We start from the raw sequence: 15,964 nt of genomic DNA, 5'->3' as shown, positions 1-15,964 counted from the left end.
ACACAGCCAACATGATCACACGTGAAGTCGGCATGATGTTTCCAATAGTTTTGGTACCCTAGAATCAGCGACTGTATGCCGACACGCTGACGTGCAGCATTCTTATCAGACATGTTTGCAGTGGTTTCAGTGAGTTTACCTTTCCACCTGGCACAATTGGCAGCACGTTGCATCAGTTGAGTGGGAGACTAGAGTTCAAAGCCAGGCAGTAACCACGTTCGAATAATCAATGTCGAGCATGATTCAGAGGTTCACTTTTCCCTCTAACATTACCTTTGTACTCCACTAATGGTTAAGGTAAGGTTTGGTTTGGGGGATAGAATCTTTAAATATGTGCTTTTCTCTTCATTGTATAACGTCCTGTAAAGCTGAAAACAACTTGCTCTTGGACATAAATGGAGCTCACGCGTGCCCATATGCCCTACAACACTTACCGCTTTTGCCACCGGGGTCAGTGTTTCGAAATTTCGGTCAACGTATACCGATTTTGACGAAAGAAAAGTCGGTCTTCTCTTTCTGATTTCACAGTAAGATCAGGCTGTGTGTGTTGAGTGAAGCTGTCATTCATGTCAATAAGCAAGAATGCTTAACTCTGAGAGGAAATAGAGGGGAATGTGAGTGTTTAGATGTGGCTGCAACAAAATATAATTGCTCCATGAGCATATTTTACACATGGTTCATTAAGATAAGAATTGAAGTGATCTCTACCTCAGGGTTTGCTTATTAATTCAGTTTCCATCCATTCTGCAATATGGAAAAGGATTTTGTAGAAGGATTAATATATTCTTTCAGCTACAGTAAGATAATTAGGCTTTATTCGTAGCATCATAATTGGACAGCAGTGCAACACTGACCTAAAAGTATCTCAAAGGAGTTTTATACGTATTGATATAGTTATACTACACAATGGTGGACTTGAGTGTTTGCTTTTTTAAAAATTAGATGACAACTTTTATCTAATATTCTCTCTTTTTGTTTAATCCCAGTGTTGTGAATATACAAAGTTCACCTTTATTTCTCAAGGTCAGCTATACATCATTGCTTCACTCTTGAGATTACCTTTTGTTTATTCCAGTTATGTCTGGCGTTATCAGCGAATCAATAGACCTCTAAGGTCCCTGTGCAATCACAGTGGCATTAATTAGTTATTAACTTCGAAGTTATGATTGTCTATATCTGGGCACTCCAGCAGAAGGAACTTGAGCTGAATTCCAATTTACTGCTCCCTACACACTCAGCAGGGGATTTCTATAGAACTTGACCAAATTTATTAATTTGGAGTGCCCTACAACATCATCAAATACAGAAAACACTTGTCATGCAGATTATGTATGACGTATGATGAGTATGATGATGATGTGTGTGTGTGTGTTTGTTTTATTCTATAAAGTACTGACAACATTTCTCCCAAATTTCAAATAAAAATATTGTCATTTAGAGCAGTTATTTGCAGAAAATGACAACTGGTCAAAATAACAAAAAAGATGCACTGTTTTCAGACCTTGAATAATGCAAAGAAAACAAGTTCATATTCATTTTTAAACAACACAATACTAATGTTTTAACTTAGGAAGAGTCCAGAAATCAGTATTTGGTGGAATATCTGTGATTTTCAATCACAGCTTTCATGCATCTTGGCATGCTCTCTGCCAGTCTATCACATTGTTGTTGGGTTCAGGTCTGGAGATTGGGCTGGCCATGACAGGGTCTTGATCTGATGCTCCTCCATCCACACCTTGATTGACCTGGCTGTGTGGAATGGAGCATTGTCCTGCTGGAAAAACCAATCCTCAGAGTTGGGAAACATTGTCAGATATATATATATATATGTATGTATGTATGTATGTATGTATATACACTATATTGCCAAAAGTATTCGCTCACCCATCCAAATAATTGAATTCAGGTGTTCCAATCACTTCCATGGCCACAGGTGTATAAAATGAAGCACCTAGGCATGCAGACTGCTTCTACAAACATTTGTGAAAGAATGGGCCGCTCTCAGGAGCTCAGTGAATTCCAGCGTGGTACTGTGATAGGATGCCACCTATGCAACAAGTCCAGTCGTGAAATTTCCTTGCAACTAAATATTCCACTGTCAACTGTCAGTGGTATTATAACAAAGTGGAAGCGATTGGGAATGACAGCAACTCAGCCACGAAGTGGTAGGCCACATAAAATGACAGAGCGGGGTCAGCGGATGCTGAGGCGCATAGTGCGCAGAGGTTGCCAACTTTCTGCAGAGTCAATCACTACAGACCTCCAAAGTTCATGTGGCCTTCAGATTAGCTCAAGAACAGTGCGTAGAGAGCTTCATGGAATGGGTTTCCATGGCCGAGCAGCTGCATCCAAGCCATACATCACCAAGTGCAATGCAAAGCGTCGGATGCAGTGGTGTAAAGCACGCCGCCACTGGACTCTAGAGCAGTGGAGACGCGTTCTCTGGAGTGACGAATCACGCTTCTCCATCTGGCAATCTGATGGATGAGTCTGGGTTTGGCGGTTGCCAAGAGAACGGTACTTGTCTGACTGCATTGTGCCAACTGTGAAGTTTGGTGGAGGGGGATTATGGTGTGGGGTTGTTTTTCAGGAGCTGGGCTTGGCCCCTTAGTTCCAGTGAAAGGAACTCTGAATGCTTCAGCATACCAAGAGATTTTGGACAATTCCATGCTCCCAACTTTGTGGGAACAGTTTGGGGATGGCCCCTTCCTGTTCCAACATGACTGCGCACCAGTGCACAAAGCAAGGTCCATAAAGACATGGATGAGCGAGTTTGGTGTGGAAGAACTTGACTGGCCTGCACAGAGTCCTGACCTCAACCCGATAGAGCACCTTTGGGATGAATTTGAACGAAGACTGTGAGCCAGGCCTTCTCGTCCAACATCAGTGTCTGACCTCACAAATGCGCTTCTGGAAGAATGGTCAAAAATTCCCATAAACACACTCCTAAACCTTGTGGAAAGCCTTCCCAGAAGAGTTGAAGCTGTTATAGCTGCAAAGGGTGGGCCGACGTCATATTAAACCCTATGGATTAAGAATGGGATGTCACTTAAGTTCATATGCGTCTAAAGGCAGGTGAGCGAATACTTTTGGCAATATAGTGTATATATATATATATATATATATATATATATATATATATATATATTACACATACAGTACAGTGCAAAAGTCTTAAGACACATAAGATGTTTAACAAAAGCATTTGTCTTAAGATGGTTATTTATATCTTCAGCTTTAGTGTCAATAGATAATATACATTTTAGAATCCCAAACATTTATTTTGCAAATAGAAAAGATTAGAATAGAAGAACAGGGAGCCCTGCAGCAGATGTCATGGCCCCCACAGAGACTCCCACTGAATACTGAGTCAGTCTGGGATTAAATGATGAGACCGAAGCAATTGAGACAGCCTAAATAGATAGAAGAAATATGGCAAATTCTCCAAGAAACTTGAAACATCCTATCTGCCAACAACCAAGAAAAACTGTGTCCAGCTGTACCTAAGAGAATTGGTGCTGTTTTAAAGGCAAAGTTGGTCACACCAAATATTGATTTAGCTTTTTTATGTTTACCTGAAAAATTATTGAAAAACTTATTATGGCACTATTTTTGAAAAAAATCCTCACTCTGCAACATTTTTCACAAGTGCCTAAAACTTTTGCACAGTACTGTATATAATAACAATAATAAATATATCTGCAAGCGACTGTTGTCGGGGGCCAAGCACATATGGTGAGATGACCAAAACAAACAAATTTGACAGAAAAGATCCTGTGGATGCTGTGGACAGCTATTTTGGTGTGACATTTCACCTGCATTGAGCACAGTTGCAAAAATAGGATTGTCTTAAGTTATAGCGCCCCCTAGCATCAAAAATGAATGAAACTCGTTATGTAACCTCAGAGTGTTCTCTTGTCCATGTGTACAAATTTTGTTAAGTTTGAAAATTGCACACAAGATACAGGCTAATTAGTCATTATAGGCCGCGACCAAAACATATTTGCTTATATCTTTGGAACGATTCGACGCATCAAAATTCTTTTGATAACTTTTTGTCAGTAGGGTCTGTAGATGATATATACCAAGTTTCGTGATAATCTGGCAAACAGCCTAGGACGAGTAAGAAAAAGTAAGTTTTTCGAATAAATCAAAATTGTAAAAATTCTTTTTTTGCGGAAATGGAAAATAAAGTGACCATATCATTGTGGGGCTTCAGAGAAACTACAAATTTGTATTGTAGCCAATACGGTTCCAGAGTTATGAGCAAAAACGCAAATTAGCTAATTATACCACCACTGTGTGGCTAATTGTCACTATATGCTGCTTCGAGTTGACACCCTGCTTGTGTATAGTAATTTCCATAACCCTCGGCCATTCCCAATACGAGTTATAAGGTGCTGAAATTTGATTGGCCAGTGGTGGCCATTTTTGTTAATTTGTTGAATCTATTTTTTAAGAATATGTTAGCATTTGAAATAAAGAAGATATATATTTAATTTGAACTTTGTTGCTCAAACAGCTGCAAAGTTATGACAGTTTTTAGTTGTAGCGCCCCCTAGGGGCGGAATTGTACGAAACTTTGCTGACATCTTCTAAAAGTCCTAACGTCTAAATGTGCACCGACTTTGGTTACATTTGGAGTTTGCGATGAGTAGATATTGATCAATTATTCAAATCGCATTAAACCGAAGGAATTGTATTGTTAATATTTTCGGAACGATTTGACATATCGAGATTCTTTTTATAACTTTTTGTCAGGAGAGTCTGTAGATGATGTATCCAATTGCATGCCGATCGGACTAATGGTCTAGGAGGAGTTCGAAAAAGAAGGTTTTTCAAAAAAATTCAAAATGACGGAAATGAAATTGGAGATATACATTTTGTAGGGCTCAAGGAATCAGAGGAAAAAAGAATTTCGATTCTAGCCCTTACTTCTGCAGAGAAATGAGCTAAAACATAAAAAGTTTCTTATTATAGGGCCACCTAGGGTCAGATGGGTGTGCGTTTGTGCGCCTGAGTAGTTGGGGGTGGGGGTGGGGGTGGGGGGGGCTGGTGTTTGGGATCATCATGCCAAGTTTGGTGTCTCCATGACTTATTGTCTCTGATGCCCAGACACTTTTAGGGCAGAAATAAAAGAAGAAAATCAGTACAATAACAAAAGGTTCCAGCAGCTTCGCTGCTTGGCCCCCTAATAAATCATAAACTGTTGCCTTGGTAGCTAAGGAAATTAAGCTGTAAGTGGTGCTAGAGATTACTGATAACATTTTGTTAGCTTGTTCAACTGGGTGCCTTTTACGAAGGTACTTTGAGTAGCGTAAGCTTTATTTTTTGTATTTTCTTTGTCCTGTCCTGACAGAATTGACTACTATTACTAATACTATCACTATTTTTGAAGGACCCTTTCAAGCTTTTAATGTCTGCAAGCTTCAACTTTTGCCATACCGACACTTAAATGCTTCAAAAAGTAGTAGTTCCACATTAGAAATTTAGAAGAAATGTATGTGAACCTTTTACAAGTACAGTAGTGAGACAAGTACAGGATATCTCCAAGAGCAAAACATGTAATTTGTTAAAGCTGAAGTGTGTCATTTCTGTGTCACCGAACGGAATTGCAAAAATAAACTTTTGTTTTCAAACAGCTTCCTGAATACATCCCCCATCTACTATTGATCGATCAACAGATAGTCCTGCCCCCAACGCCATTGGCTGAGACACAGTTTACTGTTTTCAAAAAAAACACAAAAAAAAAAAAAACACTACAAATGTCTTACAGTTGTCTGCATATTAAGTGAGAATAAGAGAAAGAATTTTACACAGAAAAAGTTACACACTTCAGCTTTAAATATTTTAGAGCTAAATAAATTGTAGAAATGCTGCTAGTTTAGCCTGTTAAAGACAAATTAATCTAGTTAAAGTCTGACTAGCATATGCTAATGAGTTTCTGCAGTTTTTTTTTTAAGTCCAACTACAAGGAGGTTTTCTGAACTGTAACAAAATATGAATGTACCACTAGAAAAGAAAGTATGTTCTAAATGCACAGAGCTCTGCAGATGTTGTACTTATGATAAAGTTTAAACAGAAACAGACTATGCAGCTATCCAAACAATGATGAATCTTCTTGAGTGTTTAATGACCTCATTTGCTCTTTAATGGGAAATGAAATTTAAGCAGGGGACAGTGTTTTGGTCATTTTACAATAATAGTGGTCACCAAAACTTCGAAATACTACAAAACAAAGCACCACTATCCTCTACAACTCATCCATTTACAACAAATGCAAAAAAATAAATTTAAAGAAATTCATATGCAGGCACAATTTATATTTGATTATTTTAATGCATTTAAGCATACGCCTATAGATCAAAAGGTTTTCAAGATTATGAGAAACATGAATTGGTGTGTCGAAACTTGATTGTGTAAATTAGGGAATTTCCCCTCAGCCATCTCTATATCCATGTATTTATATATTTTAAATAATTTATTTGTATTATCACTATATTGTGGTATGGACTTTTGGGTGGACACTCTTGATAGATTATTGAATATTAATGTACTTTGATAATGAAAAAGTTGTGCCTTGGTAAAGCACTTTTAAAAGTTTGACATACGCTCTGAGCGTGTTTCAACTAAGTAAGAAACAGTGTTGATATCTCCCTTTTGGGTTTTTGAAATCATTACCTGGGTGCCTACACTGTAAAAAAAAAAAAAATTTCATTTATGTTAAAATACCAGCAGCTGCGGTTTCCAGAAATTTGCCATAAGAAATACAGTGACCATGTTTCAGGCTTTACGGGATGTAATTTTGATGCCTGTACATTTTACGGTTCACTACAATTTATATTATTAAATGATATTAACTTGATATATTTGTTATTGATACACAGTTAATTATACTTTTTACATCTAAAATAAAAAACATACTTTTTTTTTACAATATTTTTTAAATAGAGTATTTTATAATTTTTACTGTATATATTCATTAACTGATTAACTTATTTTTTTTTTTTTTTTACTGGAGCATTTTAAAAAAAAAAACATTACCGTTAAAATTACGAACATTTTTTACAGTACTTGACAAATGAACAACTTTTTGATCATGGTTTTGGACAGTAGCATGCCTGCTCTTTTCTGCTTGAAGACGTTGTGCCCACGTCTTATTAATTACTCAGCCCTTTACATACAAACTGCTACTGATACAAAACTGTATGGAAAGCCATTTCTCTGATGTAACTTGTCAAACAAAAAGGATCCCTCTGATGTAAATTGCATCACATTTTCTACACTGTGTTGTGTGACCTAGATCAGTAGCTTTCAGCATTCCCACAGCTTTCTGTCTGTGATAGTGTTTAGTTGTTGGAGCACTCTCTCTTAAGATAGGATGCATATCCAGCCTTGATCTCATTATATGTCATGAGATGTCTAACATGTTCTAAGAGAAGTAGAAAAAAGCAGTTTTCCTGGACTAACATCAATTTGTCTAGTATTCTTTGAGCTGTTGATTTTCTTGAAAGCAGGTACTTTTATTTTTTTATTTTTTTATTTGTCATGCCTTTTCATTTCATCCAGTATTCAGCCCCTCTCTCTGAAGAAGAGTTTTTTCTTCTCTGTTTACAAAATGGTTCATAAAACTACAGTTTCTTCTGTCTGATTGCTAAACTCATCCCTGTTATGAACTAAGAGACTGATTTTCCTCTTCATTATTGTGAGGATGTGTCCGTTTTTGGCATCATTATACAGCTACTGTACATTATGTGGCCAAAAGTATGTGGTTATTTAGTTATTTCAAGTACACCCATTACAAACAGGTGCATAAAACAAGCAAGCAGCTAAAAAGTTTAGAGTTAGATTGTAAATAATGTTGAAAGGGAACAAAATTGGAAAAAAAATGTATTTACACAAGTAGAGCCTGTGAGAAAGCCGTGAGAAATCCGTATTATTTTCTGACAGCAGTTAACAGTGTCAACAATGTCTCACTATTCTCTTGTTCTTGTCCTTAGGTCATGCTGGCAGCCTCTTATTGGTCTTTGCTGGCCCCTGCTATTGAGATGGCAGAGGAATCTGGGAATTATGGGGACTTTGCATTTTTCCCCATTGCAGTGGGTTTTGCACTTGGCGCTCTGTTTGTGTATTTTGCTGACCTGATGATGCCTGTTTTGGTGAGTAGTATTTGGCGTCCACCTCTCCAGTATAATCAAATGTTGTCAAAAAATGTTTGCATTGATGAGAATGATCAGCCGACATAGCACTGAAACTTACTGAGAACCTGCAAAACATTTTATAGGTGTTGTGTGGAACTTCTACACGTTAAAATTAGAGCTATCAAAGTTAACGCATGCAATTAATTTAAAAGTTTAAGGTGCTTAAAGTTTAATGCGATTAACACTAGAGGCTGACCTATAGTGGATTTTACTGATACCGATATCTAAGTTGGGCAGTACCTGCCGATAACCGATTAATCAACCGATAGTTTTTAAAACTGATACTGAATGAAAAAATAACACTCAAAATAAAATAGTGCTGAACTTTATTACAAAAATAAACAGTACTGACTGAACCAGGAAAATGCATTGTACTTATTTAAATGAAATAAATATATAAATATTAATATATATGAACTAATATTCGAATTTTAAAGTCAGCTGTTTTTTTAATTGACATTGTTTCCTTAGTCCACAAGAGGGTGCAATAAATACATAGACCATTCAGCACCGTTATATTATTTCATAGAACATTCCTATCCTGGCTGTTAAAAAAGAGCATTTCATTTTCAACTAATATGCATAAAATACATAAAAAGTTTTAGATGGTCCATATTCTCAAATGTTAAGTCAAAAGTAAAATGAGGGGGCAAAACGCTTCAATAGACAGTTCACATGGTGTTACACTTGCACTGATTCCTACTACTCCAGACTCAAGCTTCATAATAACAGTGAAATACCACATTGTTTTTTATTCAGTACAGTTGTATGTAGAGTAGCAATATTCACAGAGAGCAGTGGTATTCGGCTGAACTCGGTGGTGAAGACTGTGAGCCCAGGCCAAGGGCTGTTCAAACAGACGAAACACAGACTGGAACCCAACACGAGGATCTCGAGACACACATTTCCAAGTTGAACATCTTTCCTGACAAAGCATTTAAACAACTCATTGCTTTATCTGAGAAACGCTTCTAAGAGAGCAAGACGTAACAGCCAAAGACCTCCACCTACTGTAAGGGGCTGTTCACACTGAACGCTCTTGCAAACATCCATTTGTTTTTCTATGTAAACGCAGGCTAGACGAACGTTTTTGTTTATTCTGCATCCCGTGCAGGAGAGCTGTTTTTTAGATAATATGTCTAATTAAAAATAACTTTAAAAGCATATCGAGACACCTGCTTTCTGTTGAACTGTATTTGTTGTGCTGTGTCTAGCCTTTTTTAGCGCAAGAATGTGATTTGATCTGAAGTCATCGTATTACAGTGAGGATAAAAAAATAGAATTGAAATCAGATGTGTTTTTGATGTTTATACGTTTCTCACGTCACTAGCTTTCATAGGTGGGTAGTAATGCACTACATTTACTTGAGTAACATTTTGAAAAAAATGGACTTTTAGAGTAGGTTTAAAAGTATGTACTTTGTACTTTTTACTCTTACTCAAGTAATCTTCTAATGACTTTTTTTACTTTTACTTCTTTACAATGGCCGGTGTTCCTGTCATTACATTACTGGGTTTAATTTTAGTTAATGTGTAATTTATTGAGAGATTATTGAATGGGACTTTTACGAGAGCGGAAGTTCACACAGCTGCACACGCTGACACAGACTGTCACTCAAGCCGAGTCCATCACTGCAGCATCTTCAAAAGTGACTCTTCAAAGTGAAACACTTTCTTCGCTCTGCACAGTGAAAAAAGATTAGTTTCGTCATGCAATGCCTTCATTTAACACCAAGACAAGTGGATATTTCAAGATTAAAATCACAGCTTCAACTTAGGCAGTACGTCAGGGTAAGTTTTGGCTCTAATGCTAAAGCTGGCTTTTCTGTGTAATGTGATGGTCATTTTCAGGGTGATAATGTAACTGGGCTCTTATGACATCCGTTTTTAAGTGTACATTTTTAAATCAGTGAAGCAATATATCAGTGCGCTTTGTCCCGCATGTCAAGAGCAGTATTTACACATTTTCTGGAACTATTGCAGCTACTTCGGGCGGATTAACTGTATAAATCCATGTAAACATCCAAGTTTAGTGTAAATGCCTTTTGCTCTGCTGTTCGCGTAATTGACAACTGGAGCGTGAACAGACAGCATTTCTGCGCATGCACAGCGAGGGGCAGCAGGCACGCGTGTGAGAGATGTGCAGACGCAAGATTATCGTATGGTGAAGAGTGTTGTTGTATCCAAAATCGTTCACTCGCTCACTCATTCACTATTTCCTTTATAGTGAATGGCAGTGAGTGCACTATATCTCAGCAGTGAGTGAACGAATTGAGTGAGTGAATTCGGATGCTGACGTATACACCGAGTGTCGGAGCTCTGGGGCTGTTGCAGAAACAACGTCACATATGAACTTTTGCAATACTTGGGCCTTACTTGTTATTCTTATTAAATAATATATTAATACAATAAACCTTCATTCTGTTTGTCATTTTTAATATATACTGTGTGTTGATATAAAGAGTAAACACATCTTATCAAATAAAGAGTACATTTTAAGATGTATCTGTATGTTTTGCTTCTCTATATGTTATTATGCTATTTTAATCAAGTAATGATTTGTCAGAAAGTAATTTAATACATTCAGCATGAAGCTCCCATACTGTATAATGACAGCGGACCCTTCCCAGCCGCTCCAGCACCGGACACAATGGGGGAAAATTTATCGGTGTGGATTTTTGCAGATAACCGATAGTTCCAGAAATCTGTTATCGGTGCCGATTAATTGGCAAAACCGATATATCGGTCAACCTCTAATTAACACATTTACAATTAATAAAGCATGAACCAGCATATACTCTGGTCGGAGCAGGGTTGAACCTTTGCGATGTGTCCGCCAGGAGTCATTACACTGATGCACATACAGTGTTGGGCAAGCTACTCCAAAAATGTAGCAAGCTAACCTACAAACTACTCCGCAGAGAAATTTGTTAAGCTAAGCTAAAAGCTACACTTCAGAGAAGGTAGCAAGTTAAACTACAAGCTACACCCCAAAAGTAGCTTGCTACATTTAAGCTACTTCATTTTTTTTTTCAACTGCAGATGCATGGAGCATACTGCCATAGACAAAGCATCTAAAAGACTTATTCACATGATGTTTATCAAAGCCTTGGTACAGTATATTAAAGTTTAGTGCAATACAGTATACAAGTTTATATAGTATGGTGCAATACGTACCGGTATGTGCAAAAAAACATGTAAACTACTACATGCAACTTTATACAAACCCATGTGTTCAACATTTAAAGTCACTATTTTTACATTTTATTTTTCATATTTATACTACTACCTCTACAAACCCATACCCATTTAAACATAATTTAATTTGGACATTCCTGTATAAAAATCTGCGTTCATACAGTATCTATATATTCATCTATACAATACAGAAATACAGCAACTAGACACAGAATGACAGGATATATCATCAGAGGCCAAATTTCTTGTGTGTGTGTGTGTGTGTGAGAGAGAGAGAGAGAGAGAGCGAGCGAGCGAGCACATCTGGGCAATAACAATGTGATTTCTGATTGTACCAGATGGTAATACCATGGTACTTTGATATACAATTACCATATATAGTATGTTCCATTCTGTATTTGCATGGTGCTTCAAAGAATACCATGTTAGTTCCATGGTAAATTGATATATGATTACCATATTCATATACTATTATATTTACATGGTACTTCAAGATGTCTTTCAGCTTTTATAAAATGATGACGCTTGAGTTGAAACTGGTAAAAATAAAAAAGTTATTGCCGAAACATTAGGCTTTTCCTCTTATCAGTAATCTAAAGATTTTCCTGATAATTATCGATATATATCAGGATTGCATTCTAAAATTCATAATTATTTTCTACGAAGGTATGCATACACCACCAATGCTCAGCGTCAAAAATCTGCAGTACCACGGATCTAAACTCATTAAATTGGACCCAAATCATTATCAAAGGACATAGATTATTTACTCTAGCCATCAGTGTATGATATATTGTGTATATTTGTCTTTCAAATAAAGCCTACACAATATATTTTCAGTTACAAGTATGTTGTTTTGTGGTTTGACAGCTTGAATGAATGACCTATTTAAAGCTACATACAGAGAAATTGCATAATAATCATCACCATTTCTAATCGTTTGCACAGTTACACCTGTTTCATACACTAACCTGCAAACTCATCAATGTAACTTTGTTAATTCTTAAAGAAGTACTAAATCCTTCGAAAAATTTTGGACTACCTTTTACTGTGCCACATCAGGTCGTCCTCTTTGTGTCTGATACCAGAGCTTTTCCTACCCTCGGCCCGGCTTCAGTAAATGTTAAATCACTGTCTTGTGATCTCCGAGCGCAATTACGCAACACTATTAAACAGAAGGCCAACTGAGTGAATTGGAAAGCATGCAAGTTAGGCTTCTAATTTAAATGTCGGCTAATTTTAATATATTGATGCCTCAAAAATATATTGCTAAAATAACAGGCTGATCAATAATCGATATATCGATATTTTATGACATCCCTACGTAACATACACTTCGTTTTTTATTCATGCGTAGTTGTCATCGGTTGTAGCTCATACTCTGAATCATAACTGAGTGGCGAATTGCTCTGCTTTCAGGTTAACAGCCTGTTGCGATCAAACTGGCATCTATTATTCCATTATTAATGTATCTGTGAACCCATTAGCCCCTGCTGTGTGAGAGACAAGGATGAGGACTAGCTACGCTTTCTCATCTTTTTTTCATTATACATGTGTGAATAACTAATAGTGGCAAGCTCTTCTGGCGGCCCTGACTCTCACCTTACGCTGTGCTTATACCGCATAGCTAATGCTGCTTGAATGTAGTGACATTGTAATCAGTTTGAAATACATTGTGCATGGTCTCTGGATGAGCCCCCTCCTCATGTTTGGACAGCTGGTGTAGTCACTTTACTGGCACTGTTGGCAAACAGTTAGACAGAAAGAGCCGTGAGATGCCAACCTGGCAACCCCTGGTGAAGTAATTACTGTGGCTCCAGTCCAAAAACGCATATCATACGCTGTTCATCCTTCCACAACAGACCACACTGTTTCCCAGATCTTCTATTGTTGTGCCGCTCAGCATCTCCAGGTTGGAGTGACTGAATATCTGTCAGACGCTGCCGTAACTCCTGAGCAATCTGTTGCAGGATTAAATATCTGGAAAACTAAACTTAGGTGGACTTTGTTACACATATACAAATCTTGTGGCTTTGTTACTTTGATTAGTTGCCCATTTATGGTGGACAATGTTAGTAGTTTGCACTTCGAGGGGGGTATGGGTAAAAATGGCTTCTTCATTTTCTTTAGTATTTTTGCCATGTTTTCCAGTAAAATATATTGCAAAGCAAAACTCTGATAATATTAGATAACATAATATTAAATGTATTTTTTTGACCCCATTGGCAAAACATTTTTTTTTGTTAGATATATGCTTAAAACAAATAACCAAACAAAAAATGTGGCACACGCGTTCTGGCGAGAACCTGTTAAAAACAACACTACAAGTTCTTTTGTCAATACGCAAGCCACTGTGAATGAGCTTCTCTCATGCACTAATGAAGATGCCACTGACGTCAAGATTGTCTCTGAAAAATTAATTCAGTTTTGGGTTGTTTCTCACCAAAACTTAGCTTATGCTTTTAGAAGATTTGGAAAATGCGTTTTGGTACTTTTTTTTACCTTTAAAGTGAGGCTCTGCTATGGTATTCAACAGGCAATATCTGCTTCAAACAACAATGTGAAAATCAACAGTTTTTCGAACAAACAGATGCAATCCTCTCAGTTTACAATCTCTTGGGTACTTGTTTACTGGGGTTGAAAAATGTATGCAAAAGAAAAAGTTTGTGCCCTCATTTGTTATGTCTGGAGAGGCTATTGAGTTTTGGTAAGCCCATAAACTATTTTACTTGGATTGTGCAGTGGCAGTAACCTGGGTAATCTCTTTCAAGCCGCGATAAGGTCATTTGGTGGATTTTGCGCTTAAGAAAACTTTAACGGAAATGCTCAAAATGTGCAGAAACTCTCAAAATCTGTTTAAAAGTTTATGCGCTAGACAGAGGTGGATTTTCTAGAGTTTCACTGGTCGTTAAAGTTGGTCCTCGCAATCCGTTGGAACAGTTTTGAGCTCGGGCGCTCCCAGGTATACGGAATCTGTCGGCGTATGGGCATAGCAGCCTTTCCAGCCCTCATTAAATGAGATATTACACTCAGTCTTTTTGACTTTGTTTAAACCCAAATGATTGCTTTCATGAAAGCAGATTAATATTACATGCTAAATAATATTTGTTGGTTTTAAAGTACATGCCTAAAACTGTTATTTCTGTAGTTTTTTGGCCACACATGCACACAGTATAGAAATATGGTTGTCAATCCCTTACTTAGTGCCTAATAATGTCTAATAATCTCTGCACACACAGAGTTCGGTTTTTAACCCTGCTGTGTTTTAATGCATTTGTCATCCCCAACACTTTGTGTGTAAATCGCCTTTTTGGTTGGTTAGCAACTAAAGTTGCTCGAGTTTCTTCTCAATAAAGAGTGGCATTCTTTGTTTGTCTTTCTCTGTTGATTTGATCCAACTAAAGGAAAGGTTTGAATGATAAGTGGCAGTTCTGGAAATCAACAGAAGGGATGACACGTACGATATCTCATTACCCCATGTGTTAACCTGCTCTTATCTTTCCTCATTAGTGTCTCAAAGGCTATTTTATGTAATCTGCCCCATGGGTCTCATAATAATGCAAATTACACTATTAGTTTTGCGCTTCATTTGCCGCCAGCATGCTGGGTGTATGCTGGCCTGGATGCTTCTCAGTTTTTTCTGTTTATGACTGTCAAAGAGCACACTTCACTTTTAATTGTGACCCCAAAGCACATGCTGCTCATTCGATTTCTCTCTTATGCCATGGGATAATTGATCCATAGGGCTAAGAACAAAATATTATTGTGATTATGTTTGAAGGTGAATACTCGGAGACAAAATGCAACAGAATTTCATAAATAGCATCACATTCAGGGTCTAAAATTAAAACACGCACAGCACCAAATGGCAGTAAAAAGGTATTTTGACATTTAAAATTCACTCTTGTCTGTTAGCTATGAACTTTATTAGGATATATTCAACATAAAAATACAAGTTTTTTTAGACTCAGACTTTATTTTGGATACCTTAAAATTGTATGTAATATATCAATGCATATATCGGTCTGCAAACTCGTCGCCTTTCTGCAAAATTCTAAAATATATCATTTTTGTAATGATTTGTGCAGATCTCATACGTTTTTAGCTTTTATTTAATCTATTAAACATAAAATATGTGAAATGTAAATATAAACTTTAATAAAAATAATGCAAAATACAATTTTATGGCAGTAGGAAATATTAATAGCTGGCAAATTTTCTCAATTCGCTTTCCATTGGCAGGTGTGGCAAAAAGTTAATTTTGGATCCTGGTCCAATTTCTAGTATTTCTTTGGTTTAGAAAATTGTGTTTACTCGTTGAGCTATCCTTTTTTTTTTTTTTTTTTTTTTTTGGTTAATAGGCACCTCAACCTATGTGACCAGAATGAATTAGCCTGTTTTTAGCACCTGCTATTTCAGTTTTGCTCACAGATGGGCAATTAAAATGCTTTCATCTTATTGCATCAAACGGCTGACTGCAGCAACACAATATTCTCCAATAGCACCCTTGAGTCCTCATCTTGTTGCATATATTCTGTATAGTGTTACTTCTTGCAGATACTTGAT

The 15,964-nt window shown here is 37.0% G+C and overlaps 1 protein-coding gene across 2 annotated transcripts in view; it reads left to right on the top strand.

Moving 5' to 3' along the window:
- The window catches only part of LOC127423174 (zinc transporter ZIP11-like), a 207,469-nt gene that overhangs the window by 21,949 nt on the left and 169,556 nt on the right, over positions 1 to 15,964 (top strand). For both annotated transcript variants that reach the window (XM_051667299.1, XM_051667298.1), the window contains exon 4: positions 8,001 to 8,159. In XM_051667299.1, the coding sequence (XP_051523259.1) occupies positions 8,001 to 8,159 (159 nt within the window). The remainder of the gene's footprint in view (positions 1 to 8,000; positions 8,160 to 15,964) is intronic.

Source organism: Myxocyprinus asiaticus, chromosome 32 (genome assembly GCF_019703515.2).
Source record: "Myxocyprinus asiaticus isolate MX2 ecotype Aquarium Trade chromosome 32, UBuf_Myxa_2, whole genome shotgun sequence".
In the NCBI taxonomy this organism is placed as follows: Eukaryota; Metazoa; Chordata; class Actinopteri; order Cypriniformes; family Catostomidae; genus Myxocyprinus; species Myxocyprinus asiaticus.
The sequence above is the reverse complement of the archived record's forward strand: the minus strand, read 5'-3'. Positions and strand labels throughout refer to the sequence as shown.